The 20,080-nt window shown below is 43.1% G+C and overlaps 1 protein-coding gene and 1 long non-coding RNA gene across 2 annotated transcripts in view; one reads left to right on the forward strand and one right to left on the reverse strand.

Annotated features, from left to right (window-relative positions):
- Window positions 1–20,080, forward strand: part of LOC115770413 (Ig-like and fibronectin type-III domain-containing protein 1) — a 44,526-nt gene that overhangs the window by 23,579 nt on the left and 867 nt on the right. The window contains exons 2-16 of the mRNA XM_030715675.1: window positions 8,215–8,305; window positions 8,400–8,570; window positions 8,634–8,771; window positions 8,823–9,954; window positions 10,075–10,288; window positions 10,347–10,620; window positions 11,313–11,549; window positions 11,795–12,117; window positions 17,044–17,191; window positions 17,346–17,481; window positions 17,553–17,745; window positions 17,809–18,055; window positions 18,124–18,793; window positions 19,353–19,651; window positions 19,728–19,975. Of these exons, the coding sequence (XP_030571535.1) occupies window positions 8,230–8,305; window positions 8,400–8,570; window positions 8,634–8,771; window positions 8,823–9,954; window positions 10,075–10,288; window positions 10,347–10,620; window positions 11,313–11,549; window positions 11,795–12,117; window positions 17,044–17,191; window positions 17,346–17,481; window positions 17,553–17,745; window positions 17,809–18,055; window positions 18,124–18,793; window positions 19,353–19,651; window positions 19,728–19,975 (4,506 nt within the window). The 5' untranslated portion in view covers window positions 8,215–8,229. The remainder of the gene's footprint in view (window positions 1–8,214; window positions 8,306–8,399; window positions 8,571–8,633; window positions 8,772–8,822; window positions 9,955–10,074; window positions 10,289–10,346; window positions 10,621–11,312; window positions 11,550–11,794; window positions 12,118–17,043; window positions 17,192–17,345; window positions 17,482–17,552; window positions 17,746–17,808; window positions 18,056–18,123; window positions 18,794–19,352; window positions 19,652–19,727; window positions 19,976–20,080) is intronic.
- Window positions 18,802–19,826, reverse strand: LOC115770416. The gene is made up of 4 exons (XR_004018846.1): window positions 19,744–19,826; window positions 19,651–19,684; window positions 19,408–19,546; window positions 18,802–19,331 (listed from the first exon to the last, which is right to left on the reverse strand). It is a non-coding gene; the product is annotated as an uncharacterized LOC115770416 (long non-coding RNA).

The following is a 20,080-nucleotide window of genomic DNA, read 5'->3' on the forward strand; positions in this document are numbered from 1 at the left end:
GCTAAGTAAACTTTGCTTCAATCCTTGTCTATCGATGCGACATTTTGTTGAAATCCAGTTAACCGCAAACTGAAGATTCTAGTGCCAAGTTGCGAATGAAAGAGTACTCGGAATATGCGTAATATGGTGGTTGCAAGACCACGAATTTCTTTTGGATTGAAGTGTTCAAGTGGGCTGGTTAAGTGTGTTTTATCTGAGCAGATCACAATTCAAAATTTGTTTCATCAAAACAATTAGTTTATTTAATGAAGAAATAAATTATATGCGCTTGACTATATTTGTAGACAACGTTTTCTTTTCTTCGGTTTTTACAACATCCTTCTTCCTTATTCATTCATATGTGATCAATAGGTTTTATTGTACCTTATGTTGCAATAACTTGCAGTTGAATAAATATTCCATTTTGATCCCTCGTAAAACTATTCCGACCTACACATATGTATCTTTATACATGCAAAAACTTTTTTTAATTTCATAAATAAATATGTATTTGTGTGCAGCAGAATTTGAACTATTTATAACTTTGGTTTTGTTGCGTAAAAGACCTTAATAAATGTTTTGTAACTTTTGGGATAACAAGTACACAACCCTTCCAAGTGATTAAATCGTTGAAAAATATCGAAAAGTAAATTCCCCATTGATTACCTTTATGGCAGACCTTTGCTTGCCCAATTTGGGCAAAGAGCAACGTACAAGTGTTGCACTTCATGTCTACCTTTCGAACAAGCAAGTCAACAGCCCCAGGAGCAAATTTAATAGTACAACTCGGCATACGAGCAGAGTGCAGAGAGAGAGACAGAGCAGGGAGAGAGCAGCTAACAGCATTTGTTTTACTTTTCAAAAAGTTGTTGGCACTTTTTAGAGCTTTGAATGGCCCTTTGCTGGGCTGTCGGGAGACTAGTAAATCTAATTTCTAACCGCACAAACTGAGCCCGCGTCTGCGGCGATGTAACTGCAACTTCTACAACTTCGTCAGAGCGTTAACTGCAGAGTTTTGACGTCGACAGACGTCAGCCGTCAGTTGTTGCCACTTTTGAGCTGACTGGCTTTTAAGTTGTTGCCATTACGAACTGCATGCAGTTAACGCACATGCACATGTGTGTACAGTATATGTACACATGTACACATGTACACATGTACACATGTCTACATATGTGTGCGTAAGCCGTAAGCCACTTTAGGGATGAATGCTTGTGCGTGTGGGCGTGCCTCGCATGCTTTGGACTGTTTAGACTGTTTTTTCTCTTTTTATTTTATTTTGTATACATGTAACTACAGCGTAATCATAAACATGCACAAACACATACGCATGCACAGCATGGCTGCGGCAAGTGCAAGTGCGTCCATATGTGGCATATGCAACACAAATGGCTGCCACACCAACTGTTCTTGGCAGCGGTAACAATGGCAGCGGCGGAAGCTAGCAAGCAAAGCGGCGGAAACGTAAAGTCAATGCCGTTGATGTGTTTTTCTTTTTGTTGTGCTTTTTTTTTTTTGCACTGTTGACATCGTTTTCTTTTTTTTGGTTTGCACTGTATGATGGTTTGTTTAATACCCTCTAACTATTAAACGAGGTGTTAAATAAATTCAGACAGTAGACAACATCGTCGGATCCATAAAGCATACATATTCTTGATGAGCATCAATAGCTGAGTCTATATAAACATGTTCTTAAATATCTATGAGTACTCTTAGGAGGTATCGCCTTGATCTTTGGTATATGCCATATATATAAGTACATATAAGCCATGAAAGTTTCCTAAAGAACGGACTTTAAGCAGCGAAGTTAATCAAGTATGCGGCTAAGGGGAGTTTAAATACAAGCTTTGAAACATTATTACGGCGCTGAGTACAGGGTATCTACTAGTAGAGCACAGCCGACTGAAGCACATATGTTTTTTTGTCCAGCTCTCGCTAGCGTTGAAAATGTGAGCCATTGTTGTGACTGTCGTCTGGTGTCTTGTATTTTGTTGTATTTTATCGTTTGCCGGATTTGTGCATCTCTGTTTGCATTGTTGTTGTTGATATTATTGTTGTTGTTGGTATTATTGCGCATTTGTGCTTGAAGAGAGTTATGAAAAGTACGCAAAAGTTTTGCTGCTCTGCCTAGTCAAATAAGCGTACATAAGCACACATTTCTTTTAAGCTGTCATACATGCGTTTATATGCAATTATGTCAGACCTATGCCGCGCTTACTTGGATGTGTAAACATATTTGAATGTCTCTTATTATTTGCCCCCAAACGGATATTTAAGTTTTCTATCGAATTGACGGAGACATTGCATACACTACTTACTGGAAAAATGACCTTTTTTTTATTATGAGAGTGAGAACTTGTATGCTTATTATTATGTATAACTATAAGAAGCTATTCTATTCTCCATCGGACCACTATATCATATAACTGGCATAGGAAAGATCCGTCGAAAATGAGGTTCTTTTACGAATAACTTATTGTTTTTCAAGATATCTCAACCATTCTGGACCTCAACTATTTTCCCTTCGTTGCTCCGGATTGACTGGGTCAGTTCAAGAGCTAGCTCTCCGATATACTACTACAGTCTGAATGTAAAGCTATAACATAAAATGGAGAAAAAGTAAATTTCTCTGTTATAGCCATCCACACACACACACACACACGCGCGCTCTTAATAATAGTTGGAACAGAGCAGTTTTCATACGACTAAACTGATATTTACAGCGCCTAACCCATTTAGTAAGCCACTAAGCAAACAGGGAACTTAACAACAAACTATGCACCCATTGCACACAGCCCAAAAATGTCGACTTCAACACGCTGACAAAAAGTTTTCGGGAGCTCAAACAGCAACTTTCATCTAGATGGTTCCATTCACGATGGCTTATGAGCTAAGTAGGTTGCTTATCGGCTCTAAAAGTTTCTCAGCCCAAACAACTTTGTTTGTGGCATTGACCAAAAGTTGTCACGCAATTTTTTATCATTACATTTCCTTGAACAATATATAAACCAAAGGCTTGGCCCAGCCCCTGCCTCCAAAGGGTGCATATGCGCATACTATTAAAGTACTTAGAGCGGGCCCTCAGATTAGTTAAAAGACTCTTGCTTACTAAGCACTAAGCTGTAAAAATTTGCTTTGGTTTTGGCTTAGTGTCGCCAGGTGTTTAGCCACACACACACACACACACATGCAAAGGGCCGCCGGTAAGTATGCAATACTTTGCCGCACTGTGAATTGTTGTGTGTGGAACACACAACAACAGATCCCAGAAAAGCTGCTTAAAAGCACAAACAAAAACATTTGCAAAAAGTAAAGTTTTGTGGTTGTTGTTTCTCTGTGCCATGTCGAAAAATATTTTACACCTTTACACAAGGGTACAATTTACGGAGACTTTTAACAACCGCCCCGACGCGCTCCTTATCTGGCCGTCCAAAAGGGCAAGCTCAGAGCACAAGCAACAAGGTAAACATTTTAGGTAATTAAGAAAAATTACCTCTTTAAAAAAAAACAACAACAACTTTTAAACAAAAAATATAACTAAAAAAGGAGAAAGGTGCAGCAGAAGCCATAAAGTAGCCTCAGCCAAATACAGACAAGCCGAAGGACAGGCGGTTAATCGGGACGACCATGGCAACAGGAGTGTGAAGCGATTTTTGTCCTGCTGCCCGCCCAAATAGAGCTTCATGATAAGCCGGCGCCCAGCGCTTTCCCGTGCCTAGAAGTTGAAACTTTGAATTAGCCGGAAAGTGGAAAGTGTTGTCGGTTTGCTTTTCAAATGTTTTGCGGTGTATTCCATTTATCAAAAAGCCCATCTTCTGCAGTATACACCATATCTAACTGTCATTTGTCAGTCCTGTGCTACGGTACGGGCTCGACTAGCCGAAAAATAATACAAAAATATAAAATATTTTATGTGTTTTAGAACGAGCTTAAACGACATTTAATACAAAAGCTTTGAGTGCGGTAGTTGATCTTTATATGCATCTCGGGCTATCTCGAGTGGTTGCTTCCTTTGGCTCTTTTTGCTGTTGTTTATCAGGTATCACACATTTTAAATATATTTTGTTGCTTTGCCAGCTTCGCTTGGCATTGAAGATAGTTTTAGTTGTGAAGCTAGGCTGATTGGATCGGCATAAAATATAGCTGCCAAGCCAAAAGGATTGTCCCTCGCAATTTGAGCAGATTTATCATACAAATGTTGGTTTTAGCCGGGAATAACCCGCTTGCTTTGTATTTTGCTTGTCATTCATTAGTATCTACAAACAAATACTTGGTCTAGAACACACTGATGTTGCCTGATTGTATATATTCATTTATTTCTTAATTGGCAGACCATGCCGATTACGTATGGTTTAAGACTCGAGCTTTGTAGTTTTCGTTGCAAAAATTTGTCACAAAATTAAAATTTAATTAACAATTAGGGAATTTCTCTTATGCATGCCACCTAAGCTCATGACCTTAGCCAAGAACTTTTAACTAATGTGGTTAACAATTGTAATGAATTTATCTCACCCTACTTTTTACACAATGAGGATGAGACTCATGCGGAGGCACTCCCATGTCGCAGCGCACGAAGAAGATGCAAGACTTTAACTGGTATTTTTGACGCTGTGCGCGTATGCTAATAAAATCAAAACTGATTACCACATCATCTTTAGGGGGGCATGCCACTTGGCAGCACAGTGTACGACATACGGAATCGAAGCATGCATATCGTATTACTCATACGCCACGTTATACAATTTACTTACAACGAGCGGAACGAGCAGAATGTTGACTGCTCAAACACGGGCCCGGCTAGATGAAGACAAGTAGATGTCATCCATGTTAGGCACGTATGTGTGTGTGTGTGTGTGTGTGTGTGAGTGATGGGTTGGTGTGCGTGTCTGGCTGGTTTCATGGCTGCGCACAATGGCAACAAAGTCAGAATAACTAGAAAGGCAGAGCAACAGCAGCAAAAACAATTAATTGAGTGGCTCTTCGTACGTGTCGTTCCAAGTCAGAGTGCAACTGCGCCAGCGAGCGAAAGATAAAACGCTTTGCAATAGCGCTATAATTTAATCAAATTTGTCACGCTTGCAATTGAGCGAGTCCCGGCGGCTACAGCCACAGCCAGAGCCACAGTCACAGTCACAGTCACAGCCACAGCCAGAGTCATCCTCACCGTCATCGTCACCATCACCATCCACATCTCCATCGCATTTTCCATTGTGAGGCACAAGAAAATGCGAGTGAGTTGGCAATCGCAATGGCTGTCGCAACGCTTTCGCTTGAGCAATTTATGAATGGGCTCTGGGTGTCAAAGATCCAACTATAGTGGCGTCTAGGGGCGTCCCAGTCCTTCCAGAAGTGGCCCGTCCAGGTGGCATGCGCGTTCACTCTTTGTGAATTCAATTTAAAATGCGTTTAACGTGCATTAAATACCTTTGGCAATGAACAACCAGCCACGCTCTCAACACCATCCGTCCCTTCTATTAGTACAATTTTTCTAAAACCTGAACCCCTTTATCAAAGCCAGAAAGAGGGTATATTGGTATTGGAACATGTATGTAACTGGCCGAGGCATTCACTTCCTAGCCGAAATTATATATTCTTGTTCAGCATTAATAGCCTAGTCGATCCGGAGTAGTAATATTATATTGACTGCATATTATATTGACTGTACAGTAGCTCTTGTAGTCGAGCACACCCGACGCTCTTCCTTGTTTTTCGCATTGTAGTCGTTGACATTGTCATTGGTCAGTGGTAATGATTCGCAGTTGTCGCTTAGCAAATGTGAAACAGACTTTTGATTCCCTATAAGTGCCACTGCCAAAGGCCATGGCGAAGCAAACAACATTCCATGAGATTGGGTAAGGGTGAGTGCGGCAACAGCGGGTGACGGGCATTGATGTGTCGGGGACGCTGACGGTTGCATGGCAGAACAGGGTGACGACGGCTCGGCAAGGGTGATGCACATGAAGGTAGCCTCAAAGGCATTACTGATTCTCGGGCTTGGCTAAGTACAATTTATGGTTGCATACAAAAAGTGGAATCCTTGTAATGAGCTCTTTTACCACATAATTAATGTAGCCTTCAAAATATTAAATATAATTTGACCAAGTGCCTCTTTAAAGTAATAATGTAAACAATTTGGCGTGATAAATATCTTTTCAGAAAGTGTCATGAAGTTTTTGTTAAAGCTGAAACTGATCAAATGAAATTGTGTAAATGCATTTAACTGTCGGAGGCACCCCGTAAAGTACATATATTAATTATTGATGAATGCCTGTCTGTCCGAGATACAACACCGGGAATTTTATTTAATTTACTTTATTTGGTTATTTTCCCCGACAAATAACAATAAATATCTCGTTTCATAAGCATATCTCGTGGGCTATTTAAGATGGAACTCCCTTAGCTTGCAAGTTTTCATAAATCAAACACAAAAATATTTAATTGTTTCTATCTATATATATCTATCTATATATATATATATATCATATATATCTTAGCTGTGTTGACTGACAGCAAGTTGTTCACCGTTTTTGGTGCATTGAAATTTTCGGTCAAGTGCCGGACGTAATTTCACGTTTTCATTGATTTGCAAGCGGAATCGAGCTTTTACTGGTTGCCCGTGCTAATATCGACGAGCCTGGCAGCATGCAACGTGTCAGCGTCAAGCGTCTGTTGATTGCAGCCTTTAACAATTTTTATCATCACAAATACAAGAAGTACAGAAAAACGATTAATATTTTTGAAAACGAGGTCAGCTTATTTGCGAGTGCTCGACTAGGAGGTACCCTATGCCCACGTACACAGACAAGCACTCAGGGCAAAACCTGCGCACAATATGCCCGTCTTTTGGCTTATCCATTTTCCAAGGGTATGTGGTATAAAAATGCACATCAACAAACAGTTAACAAAACGTGCCATCAGCTTGACTACATGCGCCACTGCCAAGTCTATTTGTATACCCTTGCGAAGAGCATTTGAGCTTTACATGGGATATGTAACGTATTGCAGTATATGTATTCTTTCCCATAAAGTATTTTGATGAAGGCGAGTGTCTTCAGTCGTTCAGTTTGTCGGATATTCTATAAATTCTACATATGGCAACTTTCCGCTTAGTCTTAAAGCTCTCAACTGGAGTTATATTTGTGTTTATCAAGATATCTTCAGCAGTTACGAGCTATACTATACTATACTAACACCGGCTTATTCAATCATAGCTCCGATGTTAAATCAAAAGGGTTTCTTATTGAAAATATTGTTTGTTTTTATAGCAGTCCGCTGTATTATATGCGTATCCCCCATAGGAACAATCGATAAATAATTTATATATATATTTTTTATAAAATTAGAATTAAAGGGTATCTCAACATCGGCAGCCCGTTTGTTGTTTTTATAGCCTAACGTCCACGTCAACGCGCTGCCCTCCCCATCCCTGCGGGGGTGTCGGCACCCTGAGGTGGCCCTGCCTGCAAGTGCTTTTGCGTTTGCCAGTCCGTTCGTGGGTCGCGATTGCAGTTTGCAATGTTAGTTGGCAGCTGACAGGTGCTTCCGGCTGTATGTGTGTGTGTGTGTGTGTACGTCCGGGCCAGGGGCTTATGGCCAGCTACAACTTTCCCCGCCCCGAAAAAGCAAAATATGTCTCACAGTTTTTTAAAATTGATTGAAAATATTGATTCACTTGTTTTTTCGCTATAATATTTTTCGACAACAAAAATGTATCCACATGTTACAAAAGGGCTTACTCACATGTTTTTCATATTCAAGAAACACATGTGTAACATGTGTATGGAAGGTTCTGTCTCTGACGCCATAAAGCACATATATAAATTATTGAACGGGTATCTAAACAGTTGATTATATCGTCGGTCTGTGTTTCTGTAAATTAGTATCTTAGTCTTAATTCTATTGTCATAGGCCTTTGCTTATGTTCGCCTCTCTTTTGCAGGCAGTATATATGTTAGTTCTATATCATATAGAAATGACCGGTCGTAAGTAAGGTTCATGTGTGAACAACTTTTCTACTTTGTCTTTTGTCTCTTTGTCGATCTTGATGAAATTTGTCATATATCATATGGCTCCTTCGGGATAAATCGGTCTATATACTAGAAGGTAGGTTTAGATAGCCGTTTTTAATAAATAATAAGTAAGTTCTTGCTAGTCGGAAGTCAGAAGTGAATCAGGCATGCTAATCGGAAGTATCTCCTTAATAAATACAATATCAACTTCCTTTTTCATTCGCAGGCAATAAAAGGAATAATGCTCAAGCTGTTCGTGTTGCAAATAATAACGATATGTCTATTATTAACGCACGTTAATTCAGGTGTGCCAATTGGTAAGTGCGATATTATAGCCCAGTAAATGGGGGAGGGTTAGGTTCAATCACGGGAATTTACGTTTATTTCTGCTGCTTACAAACGATGATTTAGGAACTGGTGGACCATCGCTCATATACGAAAACAAAGACGCCCTGTTAACGTGCGTTGTCTCCGAAAATGCGTCGAATAATACGGTGATATGGAAGAAGGGTGACGAAATCTTGACGGCTGGCACAGTGCGTGTCACCAAGGATCATCGTATTCGGGTTTTGCACGATGAGAGTAAGTGATATTCAAAAAAATTCTATACCATATTCAGCAGGCGGATAACACTCCATTACACAGATCCAAAGGGAAGTAATTTGGAAATGGGCGGAGAGGTTTGGGTGTTGCTGATCAGATCCCTGAAGGCAAGCGATTCGGGCGCCTACATCTGTGAGTTAAACTCTGAGCCCGTCTTGCGCAGCATCCACATACTGACAGGTAAATCAACTAGCTTTTAATCGTAGCGTAACCTTATTAACTCCAATTTAGTTAAGGAGCTATCGCGGGGTTCGCAAATAAATAGCACGGATCCAGTGACGGCCGAATCGAGTGACGTGTTCCTTTTACCGCCGCCCCTTAATGCGCAGGACAATCGCAGCTTTTGGAGCCCGAGTCAGTCGCCACCGCAGCTGACCCACGATTTTACCGAGTGCTGTGAGCGTGCGAATGTTTCCTCGCAGTGCATGGGCTTTTGCAATGTTCACAATATATTGGATGGCACAACTGGCATCGATCCCGAAGCCTGCGAAAAGGACTTTCCGAGCATAGTGAGATGCATGGCCGACGGCCGCAATCATGTGCCGTGCTGTGTGGAAAAGCAAATACCGGATCTGTGCCAGGACATGTGCCGCGGTGAATATACACCCTTCACCGACAAGCTAAAGACGCGCGTCTCCTGTGTGCAGCACACCCTAACGGGGCTGCAGTGCATCCTCAAGGGTATACAGCTGATACCCAGTACGCCCGTCCAAGTTTCGATTGAAGATGTGCGCGAGACCAGCGTCAACATCAGTTGGGCACCACCGCAAAAGCTGGCCGACCAGGTCGCCCATTACACTGTGAACCTCACCATCTTGCACAGCTTCGACGAGGATGAGCTGAGCGGTGAGGTCAGGCACCAAACTCAAGATCCTTCCGACAGGGAGCAGAAACCGGAGCAAGTAATGTTGTACAATGTTACGGCCAATCAAACATTCCTCTCGCTCAACACGCTTGTCCCGCTCACCATGTACGCTGTTGTCTTGACGGCCGTAAACGAGTTCGGTTCCAGTTTGCCCAGTGAACGGCTTCGTTTCTTTACCCACACTAGCGCATCGGTGGCCGAGTCGCAGGCGGGCAGCGCGGACAAGCAGGTGATGCCCACGTTGCCGGACATACGAAGCTGCTGCGAGTCGAGTGGCATGACGCATCGCTTGTGCATGGATAAGATGTGCGATCCGCAGAAGACTGACCTCGCCACGCTGCCCGACCTTATGGTATGTGCGCCCTGGTCGAACATCACCTTCAGCTGCCTGGCCAATAACATTGATCATACGCCCTGTTGTCGTGCCCGTGGCATACCTTCGGCTTGTTTCCCTATTTGCGCTGGGAAGCTGACTTCGCTGGACTTCAGTTTGTTCAAGTAAGAGAGGGGAAAAATAAATATTATTTAGATGAATACATTATGATGTTCAGGTGGGACACTCCAGACTTGCCTTAATAATATAACATTTATTTGGTTTTCGATGTTTTCATACGATAGATGCCTGCGCTTCATGTCCGAGTACAGCAGCTGCCTGTATCAGGGCTATGGTGTGCTGGCCGATCCTCCCTCGAAGCTGCGTACAGTTGCTAAAACGGATAACTTTGTCATTCTGGATTGGAATAATCCCAAGCGGCTGGGCGGCACTGTGGAGACCTTTCACGTCAAGTTCCGGCGCCTTGGCGTTGGCGATGACTATCTGACAGTGGAAAAGGCATGTACAATGGCAGGCTACTCGCCAGATTGCCCGACTAATTTAATTAACTTTGCAGCGTCAGCCGCCACTCATTCTGGAAGGCCTGGAGCCGGACATCTATTACGAGTTCTATGTGGTATCAATTAATGCGTACGGAAAAAGCGAGCCGTCTCCACGTCTTATCACCCGTACGCTGCCCGCTGAGCTGGTCGCAATGCCTGCGGCCAAATACAACATGACGACGTGTTGCAAGGCCTCCGGCCTGCTGCCACAATGTGCCCCTCTCTGTTCATACAACATACGGCTGTCGGACATTGAAAATCTCGGTCCGGCATGCCGTGCCCAAATGCGTGAGTAGCATCTAAGCCCACTTTTAATGACGTCCACACAGACATATGTACGTATCTAGCAAACACTAATTAGTGTCAGTTCAGGAGCCTGATTAATCAACTCGCAATCGGGTAATCCTACTCGGATAACTGTGAATTTAATGAGCTCATTTAAATTTGGATTTTGAAAGGTTGCCAGTTATTAAGGAATATACGAGGGTTGAGGTACTGAAATGAAAGAGAACCAAAACCTGGATTCATTCTATGAATTTTCCATTTCTATGGAAAAGAGAGTTTACGAGGCGAACTTTTTCGTCGAGCGTGTAGCCTAGATTTAAAGTCTATTATGCGATGACTTGCTGCAATTTGGAAAATCACTTTAAATAGACATCAAGACTGTGGCAAATGCCGCTAAATAGGCGCAATGTGCTGAGTCACTTGGTGATTCATTGGCTTTTAAGTAGTCGATGCGAAAATTGTCGAGTTATAAGAATCGATGCTTATCATCGCATTGCTAGGCATCTAAATCAGCCGAACACCTGAACAATTGATAGTTTATTAATATAATACACATAATAATAATATAATAATAAAGTAAATTTAGTAAATGCATTGTAATTATAATGCATTCAAAACAAATGTTGCATGCGCATGCTGCTCGCATAGCTCATGCATATGTGCCGCTTATTAAACCCCTTGTTGATTATTTGCAGCCATACTGGCACGCTGTGCAGCTGGCGGACGTGACCACAGCCCCTGCTGCAGCAGACGCAGTGTTATTAACGCATGCATGCCACTTTGCCGCGGCGTCATGCCACTCGCGCTGACCACCAGATCGACAACAGCAGGAACAGGAGCAAGCGGCGGCATCTCAACTGCATCTACTTTGGCCAGCAATATGCCCGATTGTTTGTCATACGCTGGCAACATATTGCAGTGCTTCGAGGAAGGTGAGTACTGGCTGCCCCTCAAACCATCAGAGTGTCTGTCAGTGTGTCTGTCTTGTGTTTTTGTTAAATGGCGTGTCTGGGCATGTTGAGCATACGCACTGTTGCACACAATTGTGTGTGTGTGTGTGTGTGTAAGTATTTGATCAATGCCTGGACTTAACCCACAAATTGGCAGACAAAACCAATATTGGCCAATTGAATTTGCGTTGCAAAATCTGCTTTTGACCGATTTCACTGTTTTCCAGGCACAAATAATATACCAGGACCACCAGAAGATGTGCACGCAACCTCAGTGACTGGCAACAGCATAAGCATAGCCTGGACTCCACCCAATGTGGACGCCACTCCTGCCACATCTGCCACGCCCGCTGACATGACAACTGGCGATGAGCTGGCAGCTGCTGGCAGCGTTGTGGCCGGTGATGTTGCAACAACAGCCGACTTGTCGCACTCTGCTGATACTGCAGCTGATACTGTTAATGATGCTAATGATCATATTGAATTCGTTGTTCAATATGGCCGAGTCAATAACATGACCATGTACGAGACGATTGCCAAATTGGAAAACGTGAGTACAACTAAACATAGTAGTTCGTCTATTCCAAATCAAATTAAAACAAGAGCACAATCTTAAACGAACAAAACGCTCTATTTAAAGCAGAGACTGCCTTTAACTGACCTCATTTTAATCTAGCTGTATATCAAGTAAAGTCCTTTGAAATCAGTTATCAAATATTCGACAATATCCTCGACCACCCAGAGATTCCGACACGTGCTGGGCCATAGCTGAACTTGTGGCTAAAGTTTCAACTGCAGACAGCGGGGCGGCTGCGGCTCATAACTGTCGTTTGGCTCGGGCACGTGACCATAAACTAGTCAAAATAGTTCCCAGCCAAAACTGGCAGGCAAACAATGGAGCCAGAGTTGGCATAATATACATATAAATTGCCATTGGCATTGTTGCAGCCATTGACTGTTGTTGTCACACATCAAAGCTCGGCAGCAGCGCCACCTGCGCCTGCAGCATCAGCCATGGCCATCAGCAGAGTTATTGGCCTCAAAAAAAAAAACAGCAAATGCTAAAAAATGCAAAAACAACTGCCAAATGTTTGTCGCGTGTCGCTGCTGCTGTTTTTATTGTTGTTGTTGTTGTTGTTGTTGATGTTGTTGATGCGCGCAAAATGTTTTCAATGCGGGCAGGCCCCACTGGCGGCCTGTCGCCGGCGACCTGCCCATGGTGCCAGCATCCAGCACGCAGCGCCAGACACCAACCGAATCGATATCGGAGAAGCGCTTAACAGCGTGCGGCTGCTGTCAGCATTAGATGTAGCCAGTGCTTTTTTTAATACCCTTCCAGAGGGTACTTGCAGTTGGTCACTAGACTGGTAACGTATGGTAAGAGGAACTCCATCATATATTCTATGTCAATACAAGCAGCCTAGTCGATATAGCCATCCTCTGGCTGAGAGATAGAAATCTTTCAGTTTTAAAACTGTAGTCAAGGAACTTTGTATAGGTCCGGTATATTTTGGCACACAGCATTTATGTCCAAATAGTTCGAATCGGATCGGATCGTAGCTTGTCGTATGGGCTGAAAATTCTGCCCCTATTGTGCCAATGATTTCCCTTTACGTATGTCTCTACCCTATCTACCTTTATATAATTTAAAATATCTTAAAATTATCCCAAAGTATTATCCATTTCTTTCTTTATTCATATTTATTAACTTTTTCTTCCTTTATATCTCATATTGTGTGGGCTACTTTTCGGTTTTTTAAGATGTCTTGAGCAAGTTCATCTATAACGAGTTTCATTATTCTTCAACATGTCTGCATAACTATATCAAATCGGATTACTATATCATGTGGCAATCTACATGTATAAACAACATGATCAAGTTTTGTGCTAAAAGGGTATTCATTCGTCGCCTTGGCCAAGGCTGCATCTCACGTTTTTCCTTCAGTTCAAAATTCATTCGCCTGTTCACTTTGGTTTTGTTGGCTTGGTCGAGCGGACGCAGCTGTTGCGGAGCTGTTGGCTTAGCTTATTTCATTTTTTTTCCCTGACCGCCTGGTGTCAATTGGTTTAAATGCGCCCCGGTGCTTTGACTTCAGACTTTTTGGCTGCTAGTTTAGCAGTTTTTCATGTATGTGCACATATCTATGTGCTCATCTATGCACGTTGTTGTATCTTAAACTGTTTGTGAGGTCAAGAGTATTATTGACACGTGGACTTGGCATGTGACCCCATAATAAACTTAATTGCTTTAGAACGAGCCAGAGATGTTGTTAACTTAGTTTTAGTATTGAAGATGCACACCATAATTTACAAGTATAAAGAGATGCAGCTGAGAGTGCTTAATTCTGTAGCATAATTTTACACTTGCTTGGAAATTTTAATTTTGTTTTCGTAAGCAAAGTTAGTTGAGGAAAGAAAAATTACCATTAATACTTTGAGATCCATCAAAACTTAAAAATCTTTTACGCTTTCTGAGTAAACAAATCATGGCTTAAGCAATTACCTATGAAATTAGATAACATCCACTAGGATTTTCTGCAAACAGTGTTGGGTAGCGCCCAAAGAGCCTAATAGGTCGTCAAGCCAGATTTTTTACTTCTATCTCTAAGGAATTCTATCTCCTCCGAAATGAGCCCCGGAATTGGTGTTGGTTGGGGCCATAAACTTGAGTTTTGTATAGGTAACTTTTGCAATGATTTTTACTGCCAAGAACATGTGAGTTTTTTGTTCGTTATCAAATACAACCTAAATGATGGCCATAAAAACTTTTTAATATGCTTTCTCAAGGAAATGATAAAATTCGTGCACAGACTGCAGTTCGACGACCAATTAGATATATTACACATTCCTATGCACTTGCTACCTGGGATGAGAGATGGCTTGTGGAGAAGGAAAAGACTTTGGAAAAGAGGAAAATGAGCACCTTGGGACGTAATTGTATGGCCGAAAGGACTTTAGTCTGAGCGGTTGATGCGACCCAGCTTCACGCAGCGCTATGCTCTTTGCATATTTATTTGCTTAAGCACTTGCTTTCCTTTTTGGTAATTGCTTCTCGCTCTGCAGCTGGCAGGGCCACAGCTCGCCTCACCTAGCCTCACCTTCCTGGCACACCTTCCCGCACGTGCTTGTGCTCGTATTAATTATTCATTTGAGACTGGTTCGTTCGAGTAATCTAAATATGCCACTTGCGGCACATTTCGATTGTGGTTTTTCGTATTTTTTCCTTGAAAGAGATACAATAAGTGACTTGAAAAAGACAGACTGTCAGGTGGCTATAATACTAATGGCCTGCTAATAATACTCATTTCGTTATATGAAGCTATTTTACAAATAAAGTCCCAAGCAATCTAACAAACCCATTCTAAAAAGCATATATACTCATGACCTGTATTAATAGCTTCATCACTTCTTTGCTGACCTTCTGTTCTGTCACATATGATAACACATCTGATCCCTTTCCCCATTCCCCACGAAATCCCAGCTACATTCTTGAATACATTAAAATGAATTGAAAATGGTTAACAGGGTTATACATATTAGTTTTGTGACAGAAATGGGCATCTTCGACCTGACAAGGTATATATATTCGTAATCAGAGTGGAGTCCATATAGACTTATCCGTTTGTTCGCCCGTCTGACATGTAAGCTAGGAAACTATAAAAGCAAAATATCGAAAATTGGTCATTTTGAGATATGCCTTTTTAAAGCACAGATTAAATATAACAGCAGCTAGATAAACCATATCGGGGTACTTCTAAAATGTGTAAACCTTTTAATTATACTATTAACTTTTTGGATATCTCTGTTCTCTGTTCTCCGTCTAGTGTGTTACAAATGTCCAAATGAGGGAGGCAACCGTAGACATTCATGCATGCATAAGGCATTCTTACATATTAAGAGGTGCAACAGCAGTAAAAAAAAAATAAATAAAGCTGCATCAACTTTAGAGATATCATATGATTAATTGTTTGTTCTTCAGAGGCCTGGCATTGACTTACTTACCAAAATGTCAATGCCTCGTGCGGAGCGGACGTAGATTAAATCGCGTTGAGTGTTTATATCTAGTAAATAGTGGCAGCAACGCGTGAGCACAGATTAGTCAAGAAGATGTACCCTAACTATTAAACAGAAAGCACGCCGAATACTAAGTACTCTAGCTAACGTGGCCTACGAATGTGTACAACTTCATCTCCCGATTGTTCGTAAAGGCTTTAGAAAATAATTATTTTTAATATTCTTAATTGATTTTGAGAATTATTGAGCTTTCATTCAACTTAATTTTAAGGGTTTGTTCCAGCTGAGTTTGAAATATTTACTACCTGTAGCAAAATTACGGAACTATAATTTATTTTATTGCAACAACTGAAATGAATACAAAACGAGAATGAGAGTACTTAAAAAATGGTAAATTGTAAAACAAAACGAGCTATAATGGTTGTTGTGGTGCAAAAAAGTCAATTTCGCTGAACTGCAACGGCTTCGTGTTGTTGTGTATCTTAATTTACATGGATACGCGAGTATTCGCAGTCAGCCGCAGTTATTCCCCGCCCGTTGCCCGACGTGCAAAAAATCATATGGGTGAGAGTTCGAAAAGCGTTTCATGATTAGCTAATGATTTTAAATGTGGGTCGAATGAGAATGCTGTATGCTAGAGTATCGAATGTCGTACATACTTAGTTTGTGCATCTGTATGTTGAAGCTGTCAATTTTGGCGATGAGTTTGGAAACAATTTGACGCCAGATGCGAGCGACATTGGCAATGCCATCGCATCGCATCGCAATGCGTTGGCAGCTGCGTTAGTTTTAGCTGGCGGTGTCATTTTGTGGCTAAATACCGCAAATTGCGCTACTTTGCAGCAATTACAAAAACTGCTAAACATGACAACATGCCTCTCAGCGAAATCAAGTTAAAACGTGGCCGCAGCCGCTGCCGCAGTCGCAGCCGCAGAATGCACTGAACAATTTGTTTGAATCTATGTGTGTCTCGCTAATGCGTATTTTGAATACTCGTTACCCAAAAAAAGAAGGTAAAGAGTATCATTTTGGCTGTCATGGAAGAGCATAGCTGATCCTGATATTTTTTGTCTCACAAACTAAAATCAAACTCATATTGTCGCAAGTTCCTATGAGTTCATTCAGTGTGTCGTATTTTATATATATTAAACCATAGACAATATTCTTACTTGATAACCTCTTCTACAGCTGAAATTGTAAGATATTTTACAATAATATTTCATATAATATAACTACAGGGCATCGCCCAGTCGAACAACCTCGAGTCAGAGTGTCGTATTCTATATATGATACAACATATGTCTATATTGGACAATACTTTACCTTGATAACCTCTTCTACAACTGATACTGTAAGATTATATTCCATATAATATATAAGAACAGGACATCCAGCAGTCGAGGTAGCATTCGCACTGGCTAATCTGCTTTTGTACTACGTATCTACGTAATTTTACACTTAGGAATTGACCACCAACGAGACGAGCATAGATCTGACCAATTTGGAAGAGAATGCCTTATATCGCATTATGGTTGTGGCGCGTGGAAAATTTGGCACATCGCTGCCGGCATCAATGCTGCTGATAAATACGACAAGTGCTGGCGAAAAAGGTAAGTCTGTGAGGTCTTTGCATTTGGGGTCAACTCGAAGTCGGACTGTCAATGCCGCGTGATTTGCTCGCTTGATTTTGGTCAGACCAGCTACAGCACGCATGTTGCATATGCCTCTAAATTGTTGTTGCACCGGCTTGTTGTGTCTCTGCAGCTGAATATCAGAACGGAACCTGGGGCGCACCATCGCCGCCTCATTCGCTGACCGTGCTTACCCATAGCGCGACCTGGATGCAGCTGACCTGGCAGCCGTCAGAGTACTCGCACCCGCACGAGCGCATTACCTACAGGTGAGCCAGAGACTTGGTGAGGGGATAAGTGGGGCGTGTAAGCATTATGTGACTAAGCCGGCCTATTGCAGAGTCTACCACAAGGCGATGAACGCAGCGGACTTTACCAAAATCGAGACGAAATTGGCCTGGCTGCGCATGACCAATCTGAAGCCCAGCTCGCAGCATGTGCTCTATGTGGAGGCGGTTGGCGAGCGGGCGACATCGCTGCCCTCAGAGACGCTTGTGGCCTGGACGGATCCTGCGCTGCCCGCCTTCGTGGATGTAATTTGCTTAATTGTTACTTAGACTGCAAAAGAGTTGCCATTGAAAATGCCTTTTCGACAGCCCCCAACAGTGCATCCGGTTGACAACATACCCGAGGGCGGCTCTATGACCATTCTGTGTCTGGCTCTGGGCAACCCGGCGCCTACAATATCGCTGTACGTGGGCGGTCACTTGGTGCGGCAGGACACTTCCCGGCACATGGTGACAGTCATACACAATGTTTCCGCGGACATGGAGCACGTCTCGTGCTACGCGGACAATGGCTATGGTGTACCCATGCAAGCCACCAGACGCGTTAATATCTGCTGTAAGTTGTGACCGAATGCGAAACACAGGAACAAATCAAGCACTTAATACGTCTGGCCCTTTTAACAGATCCACCCAAGATTCAAGCGGCTGGCATAACTGTCGCCTCCATTGGGGATGAGGTAGAGCTGCGTTGCATGGTGGACTCGAAACCGGCACCGAAGACCATTTTTTGGCGCGATCACGACGGGCGCGTTCCCGTGCCACAGGGCGGCAATTACTACGTGTCGGTCACGAATGTTTCCACAATTTACGCAATGTCGCTGCGCATCAGCAAGCTGCAAGCCAACGATGTGGGTGACTATTTCTGCCATGCGGAGAATCCATTTGGCTCGTCCACGACGCCAGTATCGGTGCGTATACGCAATACGCCCAATCTAAGCCGGAATGTATCGCAATGCTGCGCTGAGCAAAACGTATCGCTGACCTGTCGGGATGCTTGCACGTACTACGTGGACTTTGACGCAATAGCCAACAGACCCGAGTGCATCGTCGACTTTGACAAGTTGATGAAGTGCGCCGCCGATGGGTCGGACCATCGATCTTGTTGCGCCGACGAGCAGGTGCCACGCAAGTGCCTGAACTGGTGCCGTGGCGATTCGGTGCGCTCTAAGGAAATCTGTAGTCTGCAGTATGCCAGGACTATCATTGGCTGCTTTGAAAAGAACCGCGACCGCCTGCCGGGGCCCCCAGAGAATGTTGTGGTGAGCGTGCTGTCGGACAACGAGGTGAACATAAAGTAAGTGCCCAGCTAGAGCGGCAAGTAACAAAGTTTCTTCAACACATTTCATTTCATTTGAACCTATCAAATTTAATCTCTTAACTATGTCCGGCCCAGCGAACCCCAAACACACACACATTTTCATTGCTTTGCCGGAAGTGAACTCATCCATTTTCCTCACAAGCCAATACATTCATTACGCTCCGATTCTGTATGCCAGAAGTCGCCACCAGTCCGTGCGTGCCAGCTGCTGCTGCTGCTGCTGCTGCTGCTGACTGCACTAATAGACCGCAAAATCCATTAAAGCTGAGATTTTTATCTCACTTTAATACACTTAGTCAACGTCAAAGGTTGCGCACACAAGCTCGGATCGCTACTTGTGCACAGCGGATGGCGGATGGCAGATGGTGGGCGATGGCTGGTGGGTGGTGGATAGTGGGCGTTGGGAGGTGGGGTTTGGTCGAGATGCTAGTCCGCATTAAATTTATTAAAATTCCAGACAAGTTTTGCGCCTGCAACAATATTACCACTCATAATATGGCGCCATGCACAAGGTCTGAAAACTATTTCATTACAGATGGGATGCTCCAACAAAGAATCCAAATGCCGTCGACGGCTATAGAATATATTACCATGAGGCCGCCTTGCTGCCGCCATTGTCGGCGGCACAGCCAAACGAATCTTCGATGGAGCCTGGCCTGGATACACTAGCCTCCATGAATAATGCAACAAGTATGGGCAACAGCAATAACAACAACAGAATAGCAGGCGCTGTGGAAATTCAACGCATCGACGTAAAGGACACAACAATAAGCATTAATGGCCTGAAGAAGGACGTGCTGTACGAGCTGGTGGTAAAGGCTGGCAATACATACGGTGGGTGAACTTTCGAACGAACTCGACTGTTTGCTGTGTATTAAGGCTAGGCTTAATTTGGCGACTTCTCTCACAGGTGCCAGTGTACTTACCGATCCGATTAGATTCACCCTAGGCGAACAGCAGGTCACCTCGGCCACCAGCAGCTACTCCAGCGCCGTTGGCACAATCAGCGGCATTGTCGCTAGCATTTTGGCCATCCTCTTAGCGGCAGCTGCCATTGTCTTCTATCGTCGTCACCGCTCCCATCATGGCAAGGCGGGCGGCAATGGCAACGTGGCCTTCGAGAATCCTACCTATACACGTGGCCTGGAACAGGTGCAGGTATGTACATTGTCTATTAACTATTGCTACAATCCCGTCATAAGCCAGCAGCAAAGACTGTAAAATGTACTTATTTACGCGTCTGTTATAACTGGAATGTGTCTC

Source organism: Drosophila novamexicana, unplaced genomic scaffold (genome assembly GCF_003285875.2).
Source record: "Drosophila novamexicana strain 15010-1031.04,08,12 unplaced genomic scaffold, DnovRS2.1 tig00004555-arrow-pilon, whole genome shotgun sequence".
Classification (NCBI taxonomy): domain Eukaryota; kingdom Metazoa; phylum Arthropoda; class Insecta; order Diptera; family Drosophilidae; genus Drosophila; species Drosophila novamexicana.